The sequence below is a fragment of the Salvelinus sp. IW2-2015 genome, unplaced genomic scaffold (assembly GCF_002910315.2).
Source record: "Salvelinus sp. IW2-2015 unplaced genomic scaffold, ASM291031v2 Un_scaffold1619, whole genome shotgun sequence".
NCBI lineage: Eukaryota > Metazoa > Chordata > Actinopteri > Salmoniformes > Salmonidae > Salvelinus > Salvelinus sp. IW2-2015.
In genome coordinates, this window is record NW_019943038.1 from 67,459 (window position 1) to 92,763 (window position 25,305).

The following is a 25,305-nucleotide window of genomic DNA, read 5'->3' on the forward strand; positions in this document are numbered from 1 at the left end:
CTGAGTATAGAGGATATTAAACCTTCCTAATATTGAGTTTGCCCTCAGAACAGCCTCAGTTGTCTACAAGGGGTCTGAAAGCGTTCCACGGGGATGTTGGCCCGTGACACAACTGTGGGTCGGAATGGGGTCAAGTTAGCTGGATGTCCTTTGGGTGGTGGACCAGTGTTGATACACATAAAAGACTGTTGCTCTTGACAAACCCAGCAGTGTTTCATTTGAGCTAAACCGGTCCACCTGGCACCTACCATACCCCATCCAAAGGAATTTAAATCCTTTGTATTGCCATTCTCAACTTTTGGCCAAGACTATATGTATTATAATGGGAAAGGGGGGCAGATCAATATTAGGAAGATGTTGTTAATGTACTGTTGAATGTTCCTCTTGGATCATCACACTGACCCAAGCAATTTGTTATAAACTACATACACTGACGTGATGAGTCATCATTACCGCCCCAGTCTGATGTAACGCTGACTGATTGGTTACTCTCTGATCAAGTCATCTCAGACCTTGTGTATTAGTCCCTACAGTATCACCAGGGTTTAATTCTCACTATTTTCCCTCTAGCTCTCCTACACTGGCAAGCCCTCTTGCACTCCTGTTTGGTCAGCAAGGAAGTGGGACGTCTCGTTGGAACTGGGGAAAACCAGGCCAAGTCAATTCAACCCTGTGACTGTTTTGATGTAAAAAATAAATCTACAAATGAATGCTCGTTGTATTTTTCGTTCTTGGTGGTAGTAAATCAGACTTGGTGAATTTGTCCTTTTTGAATGAACCATGTGGTCTGAAATCAATACTGAACAATTTGACATTTCCTGTCATCTCAAATCTTTACATTGTTATTTTAGGTGATTTTAAACATGCAGACGTAACAGTTTCCACTGGCTATAGAAAGTTGACATCTTCAAATTAATATTTTAATCAATTGATCTGTTTTTGAAAGGATGTTAATGTTCAGCATGTCTATGGGTTAGTTTATAGTAGGCTTTACCACTATGGGTTAGTTTATAGTAGGCTTTACCACTATGGGGTAGTTTGTAGTAGGCTTTACCACTATGGGGTAGTTTGTAGTAGGCTTTACCACTATGGGTTAGTTTGTAGTAGGCTTTACCATTATGGAGTAGTTTGTAGTGGGCTTTACCACTATGGGGTAGTTTGTAGTAGGCTTTTCCCAATATGGGGTATGTAGGCTTTAAAATATGGGGTAGTAGGCTTTACCACTATGGGTTAGTTTGTAGTAGTCTTTACCACTATGGGGTAGTTAGGCTTTACACTATGGGTAGTTTTGTAGTGGCTTTACCACTATGGGGTAGTTTGTGTGGGCTTTACACTATGGGTAGTTTGTAGTGGGCTTACCACTGGTTGGGTAGTTTGTAGTAGGCTTTACCACTTGGGTTAGTTTTTGTAGTAGGCTTTACCACTATGGGGTAGTTTGTAGTAGGCTTTACACTATGGGTAGTTTGTAGTAGGCTTTACCACTATGGGTAGTTTTAGTAGGCTTTACCACTATGGGGTAGTTTGGAGTAGGCTTTACCACTATGGGGTAGTTTTGGTAGTAGGCTTTACCACTATGGGTAGTTTGTAGTGGGCTTTACCACTATGGGGTAAGTAGGCTTTACCACTATGGGGTAGTTTGTAGTAGGCTTTACACTATGGGTAGTTTGTAGTGGGCTTTACCACTATGGGGGTAGAGTAGGCTTTACCACTATGGGTAGTTTGTAGTGGTTTACCACTATGGGGTAGTTTGTAGTGGGCTTTACCATATGGGGTAGTTTGTAGTGGGCTTTACCACTATGGGGTAGTAGGTTTACATATGGGTTAGTTTGTTAGTAGGCTTTACCACTATGGGGTAGTTTGTAGTAGGCTTTACCACTATGGGGTAGTTTGTAGTAGGCTTTACCACTATGGGGTAGTTTTGTTAGTGGCTTTACCACTATGGGGTAGTTTTGTAGTAGGCTTTACCACTATGGTTAGTTTTGTAGTAGGCTTTACCATTATGGGTAGTTTGTAGTGGGCTTTACCACTATGGGTAGTTTGTAGTGGGCTTTACCACTATGGGTAGTTTGTAGTAGGCTTTTACCACTATGGGGTAGTTTTTGTAGTAGGCTTTCACTATGGGGTAGTTTGTAGTAGGCTTACCACATGGGGTAGTTTGTAGTGGCTTTACCACTATGGTAGTTTGTAGTGGGCTTTACCACTATGGGTAGTTTGTAGTGGGCTTTACACTATGGGTAGTTTGTAGTAGGTTTTACCACTATGGGGTAGTTTGTAGTAGGCTTTCCCACTATGGGGTAGTTTGTAGTAGGCTTTACCAATTATGGGGTAGTAGGCTTTACACTATGGGGTAGTAGGCTTTACCACTATGGTTAGTTTGTAGTAGGCTTTACCACTATGGGTAGTAAGGCTTTACCATATGGGGTAGTTTGTAGTGGGCTTTACCATATGGGGTAGTTTGTAGTAGGCTTTACCACTATGGGGTAGTTTGTAGTAGGGTTTACACTATGGGTAGTTTTGTAGTAGGCTTTACCACTATGGGTTAGTTTTGTAGTAGGCTTTACACTATGGGGTAGTTTGTAGTAGGCTTTACCACTATGGGTAGTTTGTAGTAGGCTTTACCACTATGGGGTAGTTTGTAGTGGGCTTTACCACTATGGGGTAGTTTGTAGTAGGCTTTACCATATGGGGTAGTTTGTAGTAGGCTTTACCACTATGGGGTAGTTTGTAGTGGGCTTTACACTATGGGTAGTTTGTAGTGGGCTTTACCAAAATTTGTTGTACCCAGATTTTTTATGCAGATATTTAAGAGTTTTGGAAACATGACAACCTGAGGGGGATTTTACCAAAATTCTGTTACCAAACTTTGCATCTTCACAGTTCTTCCAGGAAATGTGTTTTGTAAAATGTTCAGTGTAAATTGTTAAAAGTAGTTATTGTGCATGAGTTGTATGGCTTTTTAAACTTTGAAATCAACGATTTTTGTTTTGGCATACATTTTGAGTGGAAAATCTGAATCTGTTGAAATTCCATAGCAATGGAATTGCACTAAGTAATTGTGGGCTGCCTATCCTTTAACCCTACAGTGTTTTTGAGGGACTTTATCATGAATAATTGGGATGGAGGGACACTGCAATACCATACAGGAGAATTGGGATGGAGGGACAATTCATACATCACAGGAGAATTGGGATGGGGGACACTGCAATATCATACAGGAGAATTGGGATGGCGGGACACTGCAATATCATAAGGGAATTGGGATGGAGGGACATGCAATAACTCAGGAGAATTGGGATGGAGGGACTGCAATACATACAGGAGAATTGAGATGGAGGACACTGCAATACATACAGGAGAATTGGATGGAGGGATACTGCAATACCATACAGGAGAATTGGGATGGAGGACACTGCAATACCATACAGGAAGAATTGGGATGGAGGGACACTGCAATAACATACAGGAGAATTGGAATGGAGGGACACTGCAATACCATACAGGAGAATTGGATGGAGGGACAATGCAATACCATACAGGAAATTGAGATGGAGGGACACTGCAATACCATACAGGAGAATTGGGATGGAGTGACATGCAATACCATAAGGAGAATTGGGATGGAGGGACACTGCAATACATACAGGAGAATTGGGATGGAGGGACACTGCAATACCATACAGGAGAATTGGGATGGAGGGACACATGCAATACCATACAGGAGAATTGAGATGGAGGGACACTGCAATACCATACAGGAGAATTGGGATGGAGGGACACTGCAATACCATACAGGAGAATTGAGATGGAGGGACACTGCAATACCATACAGGAGAATTGGGATGGAGGGACACTGCAATACCATACAGGAGAATTGGGTGGAGGGCACTGCAATACATAAGGAGAATTGAGATGGAGGGACACTGCAATACCATACAGGAGAATTGGGATGGAGGGACACTGCAATACCATACAGGAGAATTGGGATGGAGGGACACTGCAATACCATACTTCATCTGCTGGAGAGGCACTGTGAACAAGTATACATGGCTTCTATTATCTTAGTTGGAGAAAGGCACAGCACTATAGCATTCCTTCATGTTTTTTTGATTTCCCAAGCACAACTCCTGTTAAGTTATAACTTAACCTATACATTACATTTCCTTGTATTTTTTAATACTTTTTTTTTTGTTGTTGTCCGGCATTTCCGCCTGATATTTAAATGTCTCAGACGTCCGATATTGATTTGGTTTGTCTTCATCTGTAATCTAATAAGTGGAAGTGATTTGTAGGCCCAGTCCTTCAGTGTGGTTTCAGAGGCTACAGTTCAGATTGTTAGCCTGCCTGTTCCCGGATCTGTTTGTGCTGTCATGTCAACAACTCCTTGCCATGCCAAACAGGATAGCACAAACAGGTCTGGGACCAGGCTAACACATTGTAGCTAAAGATTTGTTCTACGGTATATAGACCTACGTCTAGCCATATACAATGTATAACGGTGGTGTAAGTGAATTACTTCTCATGTTGTTTCGGTGCGCATTCATTGCTTTTCATTATATACTCAGGTCTCATTGGAAAAGGAGTGCTCATCTCAATATGATCTCCTGAATAAATGAAGGATAAATACAATGGCATACCTTCTCCTTATGGTATGAGTGTTGTTGTAAACCTGATGATCAATACAGGACATTTAATTGAACAACTTCCTACATATATCCAGTAGATGGCGGTATAGACTCTATGTTTGTTCTGTTTAATCGATGCGAGCAGCAGGCATGCTGCACAACACAGTTCAGACAAAGACTAACACAACACACAAGTAACTATTGAGGACTATATATTTAAAATATATATATATTGTAGGAATGTACAACAACATATTGGACATGGAAGAACATTAAACACCCAAACTACTGCATCCATGTCAACATCTAAAAAAAACAATACAAATGTTAATCTCTTATCTTTCATTAATCCCCTCAGAACTGTTCCCTCTCAGAACTGTTCCCCCTCAGAACTGTTCCCCCTCAGAACTGTTCCGGTCCCAGAGTTCCGTAGTTCTAATACCTGCGCATCCATGGAAACCGAGGCCACGACGCACGGCCCCTGTTCCACAATGACACTGCCTTCTTTGCAGCATCAGACGCTTTCTGGTCCTTCTCCTCCTCTTTGGCTTCCAGACTGGTGGTGGTGGAGGGTAGGGCCTTGCTGGGAGAACGTGCAGTCCCACGTCGGCTCTCTCCTGTGGGTTCCTCAAGCACGGCGGTGGGGGTGGTACTCACAATAACCCCTTCTCTGGTACGGTTGGTGGGGGTCAGAGTAGTGGTGATGTCACCGTAGTCAGATAGAACAATGACTGTGGGGTTACCATGGACAGAGCTGACCGGGCTTTCAGCAGAGGGTACCATGGAGATGCTGCTGCTGTTTTCCCGACCAATCCTACTAACTTCAGTTGGGACTTCAATGTCTGCTGTGCTGTTACCCTGGTTACCTGTCGTACTGACTTCAGCCGAGCCCCAATCATAGTCAGTGTTGTCAATGGTGGTGGTGGGATGGTGACTGGCACTGGCGGTGGTGTTACCATAGCTACAGCTGCTACAGTTGTTCTCTCCACTCCTATTCTCCTCCTCTTCCTCCAACCCAGAGCCTAGTACCGCTAGTTCAGCATCATCATCAGATTGGAGGTGGTCACTGTCAGGTTCAAGAGGAGAGGAGGAGGATGAAGAGTGGGCAGCTTTTTCACTGCTGGCTACATTCACATAGTGGTTAGAGTAACTAGGTTCAGAGTCAATATAGTCAATATAGTTCAGCACAACAGTTGACTTTGTGGTGCTTTCATCAGAATCCTCAGACTCCACAGAAGGATAGCCAATCATAGGAGCCGCAATAGGAAGCACTTCCTGGTTCTCATTCACGCCACTCCGCTCCACGCTGGTACTAGTAACCGTGGGTGATGTTGTTCCTTCGTCTCCGCTGGTAACAGTACTCTGGTAGTCATTGGTCGCTTCGATGGAATCTTCATATTCAGTGTAGCCAATGGCGGAAGAGGAAAGGGTAACGGCTTCCTGACTTTCATTGTGAGCATTTGCTTCTTCTCTTATTAAGTACAATTTGTTGCTGAAGCCACTAATAGCAACTGAGGACGAGTAGTTGGCCTCAGCGCTAACATTATAGTCACGTGTTATCACAGAGCTATTAGCCTCAGCGCTAACATTATAGTGACCTGTTATCACAGAGCCGTTAGCCTCAGCGCTAACATTATAGTCACTTGTTATCACAGAGCTGTTAGCCTCAGCGCTAACATTATAGTCCACTGTTATCACAGAGCCATTAGCCACAGCGCTAACATTATAGTCACCTGTTATCAAAAAGCCATTAGCCTCAGCACTAACATTATAGTCACCTGTTATCACAGAGCTATTAGCCTCAGCGCTAACATTATAGTCCACTGTTATCACAGAGCTATTAGCCTCAGCGCTAACATTATAGTACGTGTTATCACAGAGCTGTTAGCCTCAGCGCTAACATTATAGTCCACTGTTATCACAGAGCTATTAGCCTCAGCGCTAACATTATAGTGACCTGTTATCACAGAGCATTAGCCTCAGCGCTAACCTATAGTCACCTGTTATCACAGAGCTATTAGCCTCAGCGCTAACATTATAGTCACCTGTTATCACAGAGCCATTAGCCTCAGCGCTAACATTATAGTAACCTGTTATCACAGAGCCATTAGCCTCAGCGCTAACATTATAGTCACCTGTTATCACAGAGCCATTAGCCTCAGCGCTAACATTATAGTCACCTGTTGAGTCATAAGCCTGATTAATATCGTCGATCAGGGGGTCTGAGAGTGAAGCATCCTGAGTAGTATTAAGATGGCCACTGGTTTCCTCCTCCTCTTCCCGCTCTTCCTCCTCCTCCAGGCCCAGCATTACGTCTGTGGTCGGTTCAACCTGCGCTGCCGTCTCAGTAACAACTGCACTAGTATCTACTGTGACAGTAACGTCAGTGTTGTTACGATGTAAACTAAGACTAGTGTTTGCAAGGTCATCGGTGACGGAGACAGAATCTGTCCGATGAGTGTAGAAGTCAATGACATCAGGGGCTGACATAGGATCAACGTTTAGATCAGCTAACGGATCACTTGTTTCCAGCACCACCACAGATCCATTCGGATGAGGACAGTCCTCCAAAGTCACAGAGAGATCTTCAGTGTGGCCACTAGCGTTGCTCTGGCTAGCGTTGATTCCATCATAAGAGTTGTTTAGCTCGGAATAAGAAATAGCAGAAGAAGAGGAAGGTGTAACATCACTGCTGTTATTCCAACCACTAGCGGTCGCCATTTTAGTTTCGTTGTCTATCTGTTGAGTGTAGCCAATATCGTGAGCTGATGATGATGATGCTTGATCATTGATAAGTTGACTGGCATTCCGGCTGGCATTGAATTTGAGACCACCACTTGGAGAAGTTGTGGATATTGAGTCAAAGTGGTCAGTATCGCCAATGGTTGAAAGTCCAGATAGATCACTAATATCTTGATGGGATGGTGTGTTGCGCTGGTCTTTGGATGCTGCTGTTGGATTGTGGTGAGTTTGGGTCAGAAGATGTGATGGGGAAGGAGTGAGGACATCTTGGCTTGTTGAGAGGTCTCCCTGTGGCTCCAAGGTGTAGGCAGCAGGGATGAGGGGTGCTGCTGGGAATGGGATGTACCTCAGGGACCCTACAGGAGAGGAGAGGAGAAACAATGACTGTACTGTAGTGGGCTGGTTTGGATGTGACTGAGAATCATAATCTTGAGCCATACTCTGACTAGGCAAGAATACAGAATATCTGGCTAAGTAGTGGCTAAGTATGGCTAAATGCTTAGCAACTACAACACTTTTTATTTAACCTTTATTTAACTAGGCAAGTCAGTTTTAAGAACAAATTCTTATTTACAATGACTGCCTACCAAAAGTCAAAAGGCCTCCTGCAGGGACGGGCCTGGGATTAATAATCAAAATAATTTAAAAAAAGAAACATCTAATATAGTAGACAACGTTAACGTTACATCATTGACACAACATAGGCTATTGCTTGTGACTGTTGACACAATATATTATTAGCTATATTATATTGTGTTTGAGTGATAATAGAGCGGTGTTTGTGTAATATTTTATGGCCAGTTGAAGCATCATCATTTCCACACAGTTCAATTGCAATAATAACTGGTATTTTCTTCGAGCTAATCTGACAGCTCTCTTTTTCAAACAATCACAGCTAACGTTACGCTTTAGTCTTGCAAGCCTGAGTGACACTTAGCTAGCTATCAAAGAACCTTTAGCTATGCTAACGTTAGCAAATTTTGCTAGCCAATTAATTATTAACAAAGTTATTTACCTTCATCAAATAGCAATAAGAGGACGCAGAGTATCAAATGACGACGGCAACTCATCATCGCCGGTCAAATCAACAGAGATATTATTAGCAGAATTTGTAAAAGTATCAACTGAAACAGTTTAGCTACTGCATCATTTTCTCGATGGAAAATACTTTTTTATTTGAATGTGCCAATGAAGTCAAAGAAATATAACATTGTGCATTTTTATTGGTTACTTAAATACTGTAGTAACAGTCGCTAGGCGCTGTCGATAAACGTTCTATCGTGTCGCGACATGGCTGGTACACTGGCTGGCTTCATTTATTTCATTTGGCATCTTTGATATCGTTATACTGCCCTACCAAGCAAAAAGGCAGTAACTGCTATTTTGGTCGAAAATTAGTTAATGACACTTAATTGTGTGGACAAGTATCCTGCCTCTAGTGTATTGTGTTTTGGAGAAAATGGGGGTTCATATTAGCAGTAACCGCAAAAGGTTACTGTGAAACTAAGGTAAATTGCTGTAACATAACATACTGCATTATAACTTGGTTTTAACCGGCCCTTGGCTGCAGTTAATGCCTTTTACCTTGATATCATATTATTGTATTCTGATAGTGATACAATCAAATTTGTATGACACTGACTGACAGCTACACACACYTACATTGCTAATCTAGGGATACAACATCATGGCCACAGCATTCCCGGGTGGAAAGGATGGTTGAATTTGCTCTGAAACGCCGACATCCAGACACTGGTAAGAACTAGCTAGCTAAGTAGATCTGAGAACATAATTAATTAGCTAGCGAGCATAGACTAACAATGCTACCAGCTCCCATAAGATATCTGCAATTGATACTAACTTCAATATATTAGCCCAATAATGAATTATATTCTGAAATTTCATCTGATGGTTTCTTTGAACCAGTACACCACACACACACAGCCAGTGACAGCCATCTAGCTAGAGCTGACCAAAATGTAAAAAACCTACCTAAATTAGCACGAAGCAATATATTTGTGCCACCTGCTCCAATAAAAGGCGATAATACATTTATACTAGCTTCAATCTATTACCCCTATAATGAATATAATCCCTATAATTTTATTCAGACATTCAATGTGTTATTTGAATCAGTAACGTTACACCACACGATCGATAGCCAGCTGACAAGTCAGTTAGACGTGCACCCCAAATTCACCCTGGCGTGCCAGAGGCTAAAGCTAATGAGCATTTACTGCCTTTTGCCTTTGTAGGGCAGTATACAGCTGACCAAAAACGTTATTTTCTTAGGAGGATGAAGAACAAAATATATTTGAGAAATGATCTTATTGTAAAGCATATTTTATTTTAGGACAAAGGCTACAAGATGGCAAAATTAAATCAAAGCATTGATTTTTAAACAAATATCATAACAATTTAGTCATTCACATACAATATAGACATTTTTTTTCCTCCACTAGCTCAGTATAGCTCTCATATGATTCTGAGCTTGACTTCAATGCTGCAAGAGAGAGATTGGATGTTGCCATTTAAGCCAATAATTAACAATAAATAAACTCTTTGGTAAGATATTATTGAGAGAGATTCCACAGAAAAGTGTGAAAAGTGATCATATAGTAAATAAATTAATATTAATAAATAATGTATTAAATGTGTTTGTGTGCGCAACCTCCTTTTAGACAAAGTCAGAGGACCAAAGTCTGAGACCGTTATTTCGTACCCTCATGTCCCCCATAGTTAGTTAATTTCATGGTATGAAAACGTTCTCCTTTTATGAAACAAACAACACACTTGGGCTACGTTCAAAAGGCACATGGATAGTGAAACATACGTTATCAGGTCTCATCTTGGGCTACGTTCAATAGGCACATGGATAGTGATACGTTATCAGGTCTCATCTTGGGCTACGTTCAAAAGGCACATGGATAGTGAAACATACGTTATCAGGTCTCATCTTGGGCTAATACGTTCAAAAGGCACATGGATAGTGAAACATACGTTATCAGGTCTCATCTTGGGCTACGTTCAATAGGCACATGGATAGTGAAACATACGTTATCAGATCTCATCTTGGGCTACGTTCAAAAGGCACATGGATAGTGAAACATCCCTCAGGTTGCACAACACTGAAACCACCATACAGACGGTCCTCCAGAGAGGTTGAACCTCACCCTGTGAGGAAGTATTAAACCCATTCCCTATTTAGTGCACTTGTACAATAGTGTGCTATTTGGAATTCAGAATAAGAATGAGTTAAACTTTGTGTACTTCCTGGTGTTAATCGTGTGCTGTTCATATTGATCATTGATAAACCAGTATGTACTAGATCAATATCACTGATTGATTAATCAACTGAACCATACATTGAGGTGAACACAGGTCATTTGCGTTGAGAACACAAACGGAACACTCTGTCCAAGCCAGCCTCAATCTCAAATTACAATATGGGCGTTACATAACCTGATTGGAACAATTGCAGTTTACAGATTAGATGAACAGGTTTGTGAATCCTATCTGTATTCTGCTAATGCTGAGGAATGGTGCATTTCCCTTGATGGTGGTGGTGGTGATGAGTCAGGTGTCAGCGTCACGCTGTACAGGTTAGTGACGAAGGTCTCCCACCCTCGACGGAACACTCGGTCGAAAGTCTGAAGGGGATAGAATGAATAATCAATACAGGTGACCAGAAAACATTGTTTGATTGATATTGATAAAAACATTGTTAACAAAATGTATTCACAAAAGAAAACATTTCAATTGGAACATAATCCAGTCAAGACCAGAACAAGATAACTTGGGACGTCCCAGTTTATGTGTTCAGGGTGGATGTGTATCATTATTCATTTGATGTAGTTATATGTTGTGTTCATCCTGGTCTCTTTCTTATGACATGACCCCCTGACCTCTGTGTAATCAGGAAGGAATATTGGCCTGGTGGTTTCTGGGTAGGAGCGAGGGATGATCACTAGTGCTCTCAAACAACGATCTGTGGTCAGATAGTAAGGCACAGGAATGACACCTGTGTGTGTGTGTGTGTGTGTGTGTGTGTGTGTGTGTGTGTGTGTGTGTGTGTGTGTGTGTGTGTGTGTGTGTGTGTGTGTGTGTGTGTGTGTGTGTGTTCTCCCCGCTGATGGAGAAGAAAGAGAAAGACAGACAGGGGGAGGAGAAAGGCCCAGGGTTGTCCCTAAATTATGTGTGAGGAGACGTGAAGGAAGGGGGATGAGAGGGAGAAGAGTGGGAGGAGAGGAGGAAGGCAGATGATAAAGAGAGCGACAGATCAACAGGGAGGGAGGGAGGGAGGGAACATTTCCCAATGTGGAGGAGAGGAAAGGGGGATGGATTCATAAAGCAAACAGACAATATGTTAGGGTTAGGGAGGGGAAGGGAAGAGAGGAGAGGGTCGCAGGTGGGGAGAACAGGTGTGTCACCTGATACTAGCTAAGGAGTTGTCCTGGGACTATTACTATAGCGATAATGTTACTATAGCTACGTATAATATTACTATAGCGATAATGTTACTATAGCTATAATATTACTATAGCTATAATATTACTATAGCGATAATGTTACTATAGCTATAATATTACTATAGCGATAATGTTACTATAGCGATAATGTTACTATAGCGATAATGTTACTATAGCTATAATATCTGTCTTTGTTTTTGGCACATTAGACCTAACTGTCTATCAACTGAATAAAATAAGAAATAGATTTTAAAATGGCCTTCAGAGTTAATTTATAATTTGAGCTCATGGGGTGGGTGACGTACACAGATCAGTCATTGGACTCTGACCAGACCGTTAATAATATGGGCATAGAGGGTCATATAAATGTTTCCATAACTGACTAATTACTGGCTGCTGTTCTTGGCATGTAACTGTGGAACGTGGAACTTTAACACATTGTTCCTCCCTCTGGGAGAATTCCACAGGGGGGGGGGGGGAGAATGTGTTAAGTAATCCGTGTCCTGTCCTCTGTTAAAATGGAACTAGGTAGGAAGGGTAAACCTGGATTCTGCTGCTGCTGTTACAACAATAACAAGTGGAGGTTTTCCAAGTGTACCTGGAAGGCAAAACGCACACTACCATCCTCTCTCGTTCTCTCACCTTGCGGTAGTTCTTCAGCGTGCTTCTCTTCCTCATCACCTTCATTTCCTCCTGTCCCTTCATCTCCTCCTCCTTCTCTTCTTCCCTCCCTCTCTTCTTGTCCTTTATCAGAACCTGGTCATCCGCTTCTTCTCGGCTCGCAAAGTGGACCAGCGTCCTCTCCTCTTCTGTTCTCCTCTCTTTCTCCCTCTGTCCTTCTTCAGTCTCTACCCTCACCTCCACCTCCAGGACAGGGGTCTGCGTCTCCATCTCCGTACCCAGGATCGGGCCCTCCTCCCTGGGGGAGACCGTCTGGGGCTCGGCCCCCTGTTTCTTCCCGGTGCTCCTCCCCCAGCGGCTCCTTCTCACTTCCACCGCGGTGACCTCCAGGACAGGGGCCTCCATCTCCGTACCCAGAATCTGGTCCCCCTGCCTAGGGGAGATCGCCTGGGGTTTGGCCTTCCTGGAGCTTCTTCTCCAGCGGGAGCTGAGCCGGCTGGGTTTCCTTCGGAGGAGAGTGGTGTCGTCATCTCCCATCATTCCCTGGTTGAAGTCAAACACCCCAGGCTCTCCCTGGTCCGTCTCTCCCCCCTTAGAGAGCTCTGTGGCTGGGTACGATCCCCCCCAGTCCTCCTCTCTCCCCCTCTCCTCCTCCTCTCCTCCCATCTCGGGCTCATCCAGGCGACCGTAGAACCCAGAACTCTTGTCCAGGTACTTTGGAGACCTGACGGAACCGTTTCTGGGACTCTTTCCGATCGCCATCTTTTATTTTTTTATTCTCTCCTTCTCTTCTCCTTCGCGATGCAACGTATCTCTCTGTTGTTGTTTTTATGTCTTTAAAGCTGGGTGAGAGAAAGGGGGGAGAGAGAAAGGGGGGAGAGAGAAAGGGGGGGAGAGAAAGGGGGGAGAGAGAAAGAGGGGAGAGAGAAAGGGATTCATGTCTTAATGTAGTTCTTCCAGATAGATGCTCTGTACTAGAGAATTCCATAGACAGTTTGCACACACACACACACACACACACACACACACACACACACACACACACACACCAGAGATTGTGGATGGGGTGGTTTTTGATTCAGTATGAAATAAGACAAAAAGAAGCATTGTGCTGGATGAGATACAACAGTAATGTGTCAGATAATATTTATCTGTGTGTTTATCTGTCACTCCATCTCTCTCTGTCACATCATCTCATCTGGGTGACAGAGAGTTCACTGTGTGTGTCTGTGTGCCGCCTCTGTGTGTTCAATTTATGACGGAGATAACAGAGACTCCTGGTTCCAGACTCACTCAGACTTTGACTCTTTGCTCTCTAGTTGGAGCCTCAAACACTGCCAGCTTCCACGCACCATATTCCCTAGGTAGTGCACTACTTTTAATGGGCCCTGCTCAAAAATAATGCACTAAATAGGGAATAGGGTGCCATTGGAACGTAGACCTATGAGTCACATCATGACTATCTCCATGACAAAAACAGGTTATAACTGTATGTCTGTCTGTATATATCTGTCTGTATATGTCTGTCTGTATATATCTGTCTGTATATATCTGTCCGTAGATATGTCTGTATATATCTGTCTGTATATCTATGTCAATGTTAATTAACTCAGACTGTTGTCAAACCATTTCATATGAAAACTCATAGATATGTAAAACAGTATCTATACGTTTCCTTCTGTTTCACTAACTATAACATGTGAACCATTTGATTGGTAATTAACATTGACATATATATATATACGTACAGATATATACAGATAGATATTCATATGAAAACTCATAAATCTGTAAAACAGTTGTCTAAACGTTACCTTCTGTTTCACTAACAGTAACATGTGAACCATGTGATTGGTTAGAGATGTACAAATGCTTGTCTGGTTCGAAAATCTTCTGTGGATTTTTGTCAAGTTCGCTAATATTGGTTTAACATGGAGGTAAATCAGAACTCCCAACACATTACTCAGTCAGTACAACGTAACGGCATTTATACATAACTAACATGCATTAATGAATGATGGAAAGTACAGAGTGAGAGAGAAGAAAGAGAGAAGGAGAGATGAAAGAGCGCTCTCTTACCTGCCGTGCCTCTGTGTTCCTGGGTGATCTTCTCTATGTGTTCTGAGTGCCTGTTGCTTTGGGAACTCTTCTCATATATTCTCCTCCGTCACACACCCTGCCTGAACTTGCTGTCACCAGAGGAAAAAAAAGAAACACCCACACTATCTCTCTGACACTCACAAGCCTGATGGAGGACTGGTTGACGTACACACGGACACAAACACAGATAGATAGGGAATACAAGAGATAATTACATTAGGGCCCTCTGGTCAAAAGTAATGCACTGTGTAGGAATGTATCCACCGACACACATAAATACCCAGTACTGTAGTTAGTTCTGAACAATCATGACGATCATACTAACTGTTGCACGGAAAACCCTGAGTAGGTCTTACATAATCAACATGTTCTCTTTAGATATATAGTACACACATAACTAGATTGATGGTATAGCAACTGTTGTTACATTGTACTAATTGGTATATCCAACTACTCGTGTGCGTGTGGTAATCTCAGCACTCAGAACTAAAATCAGGCACATTAGACTATTATATACACATAAACAGATTAAGATGTATTGCAACTAGAAATCTGTTTGGTCTTTTGTGACGGTTAGTTTGGTCTGTTGTGAGGGTCAGTTTGGTCTGTTGTGAGGGTCTGTTGTGACGGTTAGTTTGGTCTGTTGTGAGGGTCAGTTTGGTCTGTTGTGAGGGTTAGTTTGGTCTGTTGTGAGGGTCAGTTTGGTCTGTTGTTTGGGTCTGTTTGGTTTGTTGTGAGGGTCAGTTGTGACGGTCAGTTTGGTCTGTTGTGAGGGTCAGTTGTGACGGTTAGTTTGGTCTGTTGTGAGGGTCAGTTTGGTTTGTGTGACACAGCATGTAGTGTGTGAATCACAGGATCAAACCGTACAATACAAACTTGTAATTTAATATACAAGAGTTATTTGAATAGTACTCGTGTCGCTCCTTTGGTATCCAGAGGAATGTGGTATGTGTGTGTGTGTTTGGGATGTAAACAAGGGTGTGAGCACTGAGTTTTTCTTCATCCCAGGTTTTTTACCACTCAGATAATTACCCTATCCCTTTGTCTCTACCACATCTACCACACACACACACACACGAGGCAGCACGGTCTTGCTCTGTTAGGATGTGGTGTGCCACTGACTGTGATCCAACATGTAGTGTGTGAATCACAGGATCAAACTGTGTGTGTGTCATCTGATTCATGGCCACTAGGCTGATTACTCACCTGACAACGCACCCACACCTCAGGGGAAGTAGGAGAGAGAGAGAGGATTGAAATTCCATATATGGTCATAATCACTACACACTCCCACCGGAGTGGGCGGAACAGCTGTCAATCAAAGACCCAGCTGTGAGGTAGTGTTCAGAAGCTATAGGAAAATTAGGGTTCCGGAACACAGGAAGAGACTAAGTCACCAGTTAGAGTTTATGTTCCAAATGGCAACCTGTTCCCTACACAGTGCACTACTTTTGAACCAGAACCCTATCGGCCCATTACAGCTCCATTTGTTGTTTTGGGTCTGTATTCCAGCACTGAAATAATACATTGACTATGAGGGTAAGGTGCAGACTGTCAGCTTTAATTTGTGGGTATTTTAATCGTTATCGGGTGAACCGTTTAGAAATTACAGCACTTTTTGTACATAGCGCCCCCCTTTAGGGGACCTAAAGTATTATTAATATAACTATTTCTTTTTTGGGGGGGGGGGGATCAGCTTCAACATAGCAAATAGATTGCGGCTTCCATCAATGTCATTGTCTGCATCATTTCCAATCCCCCATATATATATTATACATATATTATTTTCAATATAATATATATAATTTGTTTTCAATATATTTTCCTTTATTATTTTCCCCTAACCCTCCCTAACTGGACTAAACTAACACTTAGGCTTCTATTTCCAGCTTATACATACTACATACATTTTTACAGACACAGTATATTTTACAATAGTTATCTTGTTTTTACTCCCATCCTTCAGCTACCCTCAACCCCTCCCATCTATATCTGAAGACCATACGGTTTTGATTTCTATTTTCCATATACACTCAATGACTACTTCAAGTTTGTGATTCTACACATTTTGGGGGTCTATTTTCTGTTTGTTTTGGTTGTGTTTCAGATTATTTTGTGCCCAATTGAAATGAAAGGTAAATAATGTATTGTAACATTTTGGAGTCACTTTTATTGTAAATAAGAATATAATGTTTCTAAACACTACCATGATTATGGATAATCCTGAATGAATTGTGAATAATGATGAGTGAGAAAGTTTGACGCACAAATATCATACTAGGCCTGGGCGGTACACCGTATATACAGGGGTATTTGGAAAAAGCCATGGGATCAATTTTCAATACCGTCAAAACTATTTCTCTCTAGTTTTTCAATACATTTCAATATTTGTAGCTACTTTTTAAGTGCAATACAGTACCTTAGGACAGGGCTCTCCAGCCCTGTTCCTGGAGAGCTACCGTCCTGTAGGTTTTCGCTCCAACCCTAATCTAGCTCACCTGATTCTAATAATTAGCTGGTTGGTACACTGAATCACGTTAGTTACAACTGGAGTTGGAGCGAAAACCTACAGGAGGGTAGCTCTCCAGGAATCAGGGTTGGAGAGGACTGCCTTAGGAGAGAAAGCAGGTCGCGTTTTCATTTGACCTGTCACAGTATTTCAAAATATGAAGAGTACCGTAGCTCCCCAGAACAGTTGAGCCAGTCAGGTGTTTGTAAACAGCACGACGGGAGAAAGTGAGAGCTGGTGAATCCATAGCGTTCTATTGGTCAGTCTCTGTTGTGCGATGCACGTGAGGTGATGAAGTTACACTTGTATGCAACCCCCCGTTATTGTAATGGTGAGAGGTTAGCATGTCTTGGGGGTATGCTAACCCCCCCTGTTATTGTAACGGTGAGAGGTTAGCATGTCTTGGGGGTATGCTAACCCCCCTGTTATTGTAATGGCGAGAGGTTAGCATGTCTTGGGGGTATGCTAACCCCCCTGTTATTGTAATGGTGAGAGGTTAGCATGTCTTGGGGGTATGATATTTGTGCGTCTAACTTTCTCACTCATCACTACTCACTAAAATACCCTCAGATGAAAACTGACAGTCTACACTTTAACCTCATAGTCATTGTATCATTTCAAATTCAAAAGTGCTGGAGTATAGAGCCAAACCAACAACAAATGTGTGTCACAGTCCCAATAACTTTGGAGCTCACTGTATATAGTAAATAGGGGGCCATCATTTGGGACTCAATGAACAGGGTTTACCATCATGGTCATACAGAGTGTGACTACTGGGTGTTAAAGATAGGTCCTTACTATGCAAAAGACAGAGGAAGAGAGACAAGCAGGGTAATGAAGGCAGTCAGATAGAGACAAGGAAGAAAGAGGGAGTGGACACACAGTCGAGGAAAGTTGCCCTCCAGCAGACAGCTCGTCGCCACAGTGACGGCTCACCGCCAAAATAAACAAGATTTTTTTTAAACGAAAGACAAAAGTTAAGACTGTAGATTCTCTCACTGGCTTCTTCAATGTGACAGCTCGTCTTCACCACCACAGTGACAGCTCATCGTTGTCACTACCTAGTCTTTATTCTCTATAAATGGGAGTCACACAGAGAACAAGTGGGTTAGTGGTCTTTCACAGTCGCTGACACTAGCCTAATAAAAATGCCTCCGTTCAGTGAAACTGGACAAAAGCCAGACATGGTCATTTACTGAAATTCCTCTGAAGAAGACAAAAAACGTCAAGAAAAATTTCACAAACAACAAGATGTTTATTTTCCTGATTAAATAATGTATTTATTTTCAAGGCAGGGACAATTAAGACAACGGCCACATAATACTGAGAACGCTTCCCAAATGACAACCTATATATTGTATATAGTGCACTACTTTGGAGTGCCCTATAGACCATGGTCAAACGTAGTGCACTATAAAGGGGAATAGGATGCCATTTGGGACGCACTTAATAACGTTCTTACAGACAGATTCAACAGGCACCACAATACACTCAACCACTTAGTATCATTATCTACTGCCAAGTACTCTACTAATATACACACACACGGTGGCTAAACTACGGTTTTCCAGAAAATCCTGGTTGGAAGATTCCAGATTTCATGCTTGTTCCCGACTCATGCTCCGTTATCTTCCAACTGGCACTTCTAGAAAACCTGGGGATTTGGGGAAAGTTCCCAGAATTCTGCTACCCTAGTCCTAACACACACACACCACTCGGTATACATACAGTACCAGTTAAAAGCTTGGACACACCTACTCATTCAAGGGTTTTTCTTTATTTTTACTATTTTCTACATTGTAGAATAATAGTGAAGACATCAACACTATGAAATAATACATATGGAATCATGTAGTAACCAAATAAAGTGTTAAACAAATCAAAATATTATATATTTCAGATTCTTCAAAGTAACCGCCCTTTGCCTTTGACAGCTTTGCACACTCTTGGAATTCCCTCAACCAGTTTCACCTGGAATGGTTTTCCAACAGTCTTGAAGGAGTTCCCACATATGCTGCTTTTCTTTCACTCTGCAGTCCGTCCAACTCATCCCAAACCATCTCAATTGGGTTGAGGTCAGGTGATTGTGGAGGTCAGGTCATCTGATGCAGCACTCCCTCACTCTCCTTCTTGGTAAAATAGCCCTTATACAGCCTGGAGGTGTGTTGGGTCATTGTCCTGTTGAAAAACAAATGATAGTCCCACTAAGCGCAAACCAGATGCGATGGCATATCGCTACAGAATGCTGTGGTAGCCATGCCGGTTAAGTGTGCCTTGAATTCTAAATAAATCACTGACCGTGTCACCAGAAAAAGCACCCCGACACCTTAACACATCCTCCTCCAAGCTTCATGGTGGGAACCACACATGCAGAGATCCGTTCACCTACTCTGCGTCTGACAAAGACATGGTGGTTGGAACCAAAAATCTAAAATGTGGACTCAGACCAAAGGACAGATTTCCACCGGTCTAATGTCCATTGCTCATGTCTCTTCTTATCGTTGGTGTCCTTTAGTAGTGGTTTCTTTGCAGTAATTCAACCATGAAGACCTGATTCACACAGTCTCCTCTGAACAGTTAATGTTGATGTGTCTGTTACTTGAACTCTGAAGCATTTATTTGGGCTGCAATTTCTGAGGCTGGTAACTCTAATGAACTTATCCTCTGCAGCAGAGGTAACTCTGGGTCTTCCTTTCCTGTGGTGGTCCTCATGAGAGCCAGTTTCATCATAGCGCTTGATGGTCTTTGCGACTGCACTTCAAAAAACCTTCAAAGTTCTTGAAATTTTCCGGATTGACTGACCTTCATGTCTTAAAAAATAATGATTGACTATCGTTTCGCTTTGCTTATTTGAGCTGTTCTTGCCATAATATGGACATGGTCTTTTACCAAATAGGGCTATCTTCTGTACATCACCCCTACCTTGTCAGAACACAACTGATTGGCTCAAACACTTTAAGGAAAGAAATTCCACAGATGAACTTTTAACAAGACACACCTGTCAATTGAAATGCATTCCAGGTGACTACCTCATGAAGCTGGTTGAGAGAATGCCGAGAGTGTGCAAAGCTGTCATCAAGGCAAAGGGTGGCTACTTTGAAGAATCTAAAATATATTTAGAATTATTTAAGTTTTTTTGGCTTACTACATGATTCCATTTGTGTTATTTCGTAGTTTTGATGTCTTCGCTATTATTCTACAATGTAGAAAAGTGTAAATAAAAAAAATAAAAAACCTTGAATGAGTAGGTGTGTCCAAACTTTTGACTGGTACTACATACACAAACAAAACACATTCACAGTTACGACAAATTTAAATAGGTTGACTGGTCTTAAAAACAGTCTTGAGATAATATCTTACAATATGTACATTGTGTCTGCATCCTAAATGCCACCCTATTCCGTAAACACATATAGAGGATAGTGTACCACTAAGAATATCTTGTTAGTTCCATATACAGCATCAGCATAGTACAGCTAGCTGGAACAGGATTTCCCAACCCCCCTTCCCTGGGTGCACCTTTTGGTTTTTGGCCTAACATCTACACAGCTGATTCAAATAACCAAAGCTTAGTGATGAGTTGGTTATTTAAAAATCAGTTGTGTAGTGCTAGGGCAAAATCCTAAACGTGGGGGGGGGGGTTTGGGAAACCCTTACAGCTCGAGAGACCGGTCCCCTGCGGGACGGTTGAGCTAACATAGGCTAATCGCATTAGTCTATGTAACAAGAACATTTCCCAGGACATAGACATATCTGATATTGGCAAAAAGCTTAAATTCTTGTTAATCTAACTGCACTGTCCAATTTACAGTAGCTATAACAGTGAAATAATACCATGCTATTGTTTTGAGGAGAGTGCACAGTTTTGAACATGAAAAGTTATTAATAACAAATTAGGCACGTCTTGATACAAAATTTTGAACAGAAATGCAATCAGACTTAAACTTTGCACATACACTGCTGCCATCTAGTGGCCATTATCTAAACTGCACCTGTGCTGGAATAATACATTATGGCCTTTCTCTTGCAATTCAAAGATGATGGTACAAAAAAACATTTTTTTCCCCTTCTTTGTATTATCTTTTACCAGATCTAATGTGTTATATTCTCCTACATTCCTACAAACTTCAAAGTGTTTCCTTTCAAATGGTACCAAGAAAATGCATATCCTTGCTTCAGGGCCTGAGCTACAGGCAGTTAGATTTGGGTATGTCATTTTAGGTGAAAATTGAAAAAAAGGGGCCAATCCTTAAGTGAACCCTTACAGCTAGAGAGACCCATTAAGTGAACCGTTACAGCTAGAGAGACCCATTAAGTGAACCCTTACAGCTAGAGAGACCCATTAAGTGAACCCTTACAGCTAGAGAGACCCATTAAGTGAACCCTTACAGCTAGAGAGACCCAGTTAAGTGAACCCTTACAGCTAGAGAGACCCATAGGGCTCTGGACAAAAGTATTGCACTATACATGGAGCCTTTTTCAGACGCATGGAAAGTTTTAAAGCAGATGTAGTGGGTGTGTTTAGTTGTAGGTGTGTGTGTTTGTGTGTGCAGTTGGTGTGTGTGCAGTTGTATGTGTTGTCCGGTCCTCACACCTCTACAGCAGTATCAGAACCCAGGCCTTGTTTCTGAAGCGCTTCCTCTCGCTTCATCTTGGGCTTCTCTGTCCGCGTGTGCCACACCAACACCTGTCAATCACACACACACACGTGACGTTTAAACATCCCCCCCTACACCACCAACATGCCCCCCTACACCACCAAGAAGAGAGAAGAGAGGTTACAGAGACCGCTGGGTACACACATCTAGAGAGAGATGTTACAGAGACACGCTGGGTACCACACATCTAGAGAGAGATGTTACAGAGACACGCTGGGTACACACATCTAGAGAGAGAGTTACAGAAGGACACAGGCTGGGTACCACACATCTAGAAGAGAGGTTACAGAGACCGCTGGGTACCACACATCTAGAGAGAGAGTTACAGAGACACGCTGGGTACACACATCTAGAGAGAGAGGTTACAGAGACACGCTGGGTACCAACATCTAGAGAGAGAGGTTACAGAGACACGCTGGGTACAACATCTAGAGAGAGGTTACAGAGACACGCTGGGTACACAATCTAGAGAGAGAGGTTACAGAGACACGCTGGGTACCACACATCTAGAGAGGAGGTTACAGACACGCTGGGTACCAACATCTAGAGAGAGAGGTTACAGAGACACGCTGGGTACCACACATCTAGAGAGAGAGTTACAGAGACACGCTGGGTACCACCATCTAGAGAGAGGTTACAGACAGGCTGGGTACCACATCTAGAGAGAGAGGTTACAGAGACACGCTGGGTACCACAGCATCTAGAGAGAGGTTACAGAGACACGCTGGGTACCACACATCTAGAGAGAGAGTTACAGAGCACGCTGGTACTACACATCTAGAGAGAGGTTACAGAGACACGCTGGGTACCACACATCTAGAGAGAGGTTACAGAGACACGCTGGGTACCACACATCTAGAGAGAGAGGTTACAGAGACAACGCTGGGTACACATCTAGAGAGAGAGTTACAGAGACAGCTGGTACCACCATCTAGAGAGAGAGGTTACGAGACACGCTGGTACAAATCTAGAGAGGTGTTACAGAGACACGCTGGGTACACACATCTAGAGAGAGGTTACAGAGACACGCTGGGTACCACACATCTAGAGAGAGAGTTAACAGAACGCTGGGTACCACACATCTAGAGAGAGAGGTTACAGAGACACGCTGGGTACACATCTAGAGAGAGATGTTACAGAGACACGCTGGGTACACACATCTAGAGAGAGTGTTACAGAGACACGCTGGGTACCACACATCTAGAGAGAGGTTACAGAGACGCTGGGTACACACATCTAGAGAGAGATTTACAGAGACACGCTGGGTACCACACATCTAGAGAGAGAGGTTACAGAGACACGCTGGTACCACACATCTAGAGAGAGTGTTACAGAGACACGCTGGGTACCACACATCTGAGAGAGATGTTACAGAGACACGCTGGGTACCACACATCTAGAGAGAGGTTACAGAGACACGCTGGTACACACATCTAGAGGAGTTACAGAGACACGCTGGGTACCACACATTAGAGAGAGTTACAGAGACACGCTGGGTACCACACATCTAGAGAGAGATGTTACAGAGACACGCTGGGTACCACACATCTAGAGAGAGGTTACAGAGACACGCTGGGTACCAACACATCTAGAGAGAGATGTTACAGAGACACGCTGGGTACCACACATCTAGAGAGAGAGGTTACAGAGACACGCTGGGTACCACACATCTAGAGAGAGGTTACAGAGACACGCTGGTACCACACATCTAGAGAGAGAGGTTACAGAGACACGCTGGGTACCACACATCTAGAGAGAGAGGTTACAGAGACACGCTGGGTACCACACATCTAGGAGAGAGGTTACAGAGACACGCTGGGTACCACACATCTAGAGAGTGTTACAGAGACACGCTGGGTACCACACATCTAGAGAGAGAGTTACGAGACACGCTGGGTACCACACATCTAGAGAGAGAGGTTACAGAGACACGCTGGGTACCACACATCTAGAGAGAGAGGTTACAGAGACACGCTGGGTACCACACATCTAGAGAGAGGTTACAGAGACACGCTGGGTACCACACATCTAGAGAGAGATGTTACAGAGACACGCTGGGTACCACACATCTAGAGAGAGTTACAGAGACACGCTGGGTACCACACATCTAGAGAGAGGTTACAGAGACACGCTGGGTACCACACATCTAGAGAGAGATGTTACAGAGACACGCTGGGTACCACACATCTAGAGAGAGAGGTTACAGAGACACGCTGGGTACCACACATCTAGAGAGAGAGGTTACAGAGACACGCTGGTACCACACATCTAGAAGAGAGGTTACAGAGACACGCTGGGTACCACACATCTAGAGAGAGGTTACAGAGACACGCTGGTACCACACATCTAGAGAGAGATGTTACAGAGACACGCTGGGTACCACACATCTAGAGAGAGGTTACAGAGACACGCTGGGTACCACACATCTAGAGAGAGATGTTACAGAGACACGCTGGGTACCACACATCTAGAGAGAGTTACAGAGACACGCTGGGTACCACACATCTAGAGAGAGATGTTACAGAGACACGCTGGGTACCACACATCTAGAGAGGAGGTTACAGAGACACGCTGGGTACCACACATCTAGAGAGAGATGTTACAGAGACACGCTGGGTACCACACATCTAAGAGAGAGTGTTACAGAGACACGCTGGGTACCACACATCTAGAGAGAGGTTACAGAGACACGCTGGGTACCACACATCTAGAGAGAGGTGTTACAGAGACACGCTGGTACCACACATCTAGAGAGATGTTACAGAGACACGCTGGGTACCACACATCTAGAGAGAGAGTTACAGAGACACGCTGGGTACCACACATCTAGAGAGAGAGTTACAGAGACACGCTGGGTACCAACATCTAGAGAGAGTGTTACAGAGACACGCTGGGTACCACACATCTGAGAGAGATGTTACAGAGACACGCTGGGTACCACACATCTAGAGAGAGGTTACAGAGACACGCTGGGTACCACACATCTAGAGAGAGGTTACAGAGACACGCTGGGTACCACACATCTAGAGAGAGGTTACAGAGACACGCTGGGTACCACACATCTAGAGAGAGGTTACAGAGACACGCTGGGTACCACACATCTAGAGAGAGGTTACAGAGACACGCTGGGTACCACACATCTAGAGAGAGGTTACAGAGACACGCTGGGTACCACACATCTAGAGAGAGGTTACAGAGACACGCTGGTACCACACATCTAGAGAGAGATGTTACAGAGACACGCTGGTACCACACATCTAGAGAGAGGTTACAGAGACACGCTGGGTACCACACATCTAGAGAGAGGTGTTACAGAGACACGCTGGGTACCACACATCTAGAGAGAGTTACAGAGACACGCTGGTACCACACATCTAGAGAGAGTTACAGAGACACGCTGGGTACCAACATAGAGAGGTTACAGAGCACGCTGGTACCACACATCTAGAGAGAGGTTACAGAGACACGCTGGGTACCACACATCTAGAGAGAGATGTTACAGAGACACGCTGGGTACCACACATCTAGAGAGAGAGTTACAGAGACACGCCTGGGGTACCACCACATCTAGAGAGTTAATGTTA

General features: G+C 43.2%; 4 protein-coding genes and 1 non-coding gene across 8 annotated transcripts in view; 2 read left to right on the top strand and 3 right to left on the bottom strand.

Annotated features, from left to right (window-relative positions):
• Nucleotides 1-710, top strand: part of LOC112071454 (piggyBac transposable element-derived protein 4) — a 45,356-nt gene extending 44,646 nt beyond the window's left edge. For all 4 annotated transcript variants that reach the window (XM_070439412.1, XM_070439407.1, XM_070439406.1 and 1 more), the window contains one exon: nt 571-710. In XM_070439412.1, coding sequence (XP_070295513.1) covers nt 571-690 — 120 coding nt within the window. In that variant the 3' untranslated portion in view covers nt 691-710. The remainder of the gene's footprint in view (nt 1-570) is intronic.
• LOC112071467 (small nucleolar RNA SNORD31) lies at nt 430-501 on the top strand. Its single transcript, XR_002894113.1, has one exon. It is a non-coding gene; the product is annotated as a small nucleolar RNA SNORD31 (small nucleolar RNA).
• A 4,347-nt stretch (nt 711-5,057) lies between the features above and the next one.
• Nucleotides 5,058-8,514, bottom strand: LOC139024534 (uncharacterized). Its single transcript, XM_070439403.1, has 3 exons — nt 8,380-8,514; nt 6,623-7,720; nt 5,058-6,310 (listed from the first exon to the last, which is right to left on the bottom strand). Exons 1-3 carry the CDS (start codon nt 8,435-8,437, stop codon nt 5,058-5,060), a joined length of 2,409 nt encoding a protein of 802 aa, XP_070295504.1. The 5' UTR covers nt 8,438-8,514.
• A 1,177-nt stretch (nt 8,515-9,691) lies between these two features.
• Nucleotides 9,692-15,317, bottom strand: sb:cb1058 (WD repeat-containing protein 87). The gene is made up of 3 exons (XM_024138927.2): nt 14,534-15,317; nt 12,476-13,296; nt 9,692-11,014 (listed from the first exon to the last, which is right to left on the bottom strand). Exons 2-3 carry the CDS (start codon nt 13,214-13,216, stop codon nt 10,877-10,879), a joined length of 879 nt encoding a protein of 292 aa, XP_023994695.1. The 5' UTR covers nt 13,217-13,296; nt 14,534-15,317; the 3' UTR covers nt 9,692-10,876.
• Nucleotides 15,318-18,317: 3,000 nt separating this feature from the next.
• Nucleotides 18,318-25,305, bottom strand: part of b3gat3 (beta-1,3-glucuronyltransferase 3 (glucuronosyltransferase I)) — a 15,446-nt gene continuing 8,458 nt past the window's right edge. The window contains exon 6 of the mRNA XM_024138928.2: nt 18,318-21,750. Coding sequence (XP_023994696.2) covers nt 21,652-21,750 — 99 coding nt within the window. The 3' untranslated portion in view covers nt 18,318-21,651. The remainder of the gene's footprint in view (nt 21,751-25,305) is intronic.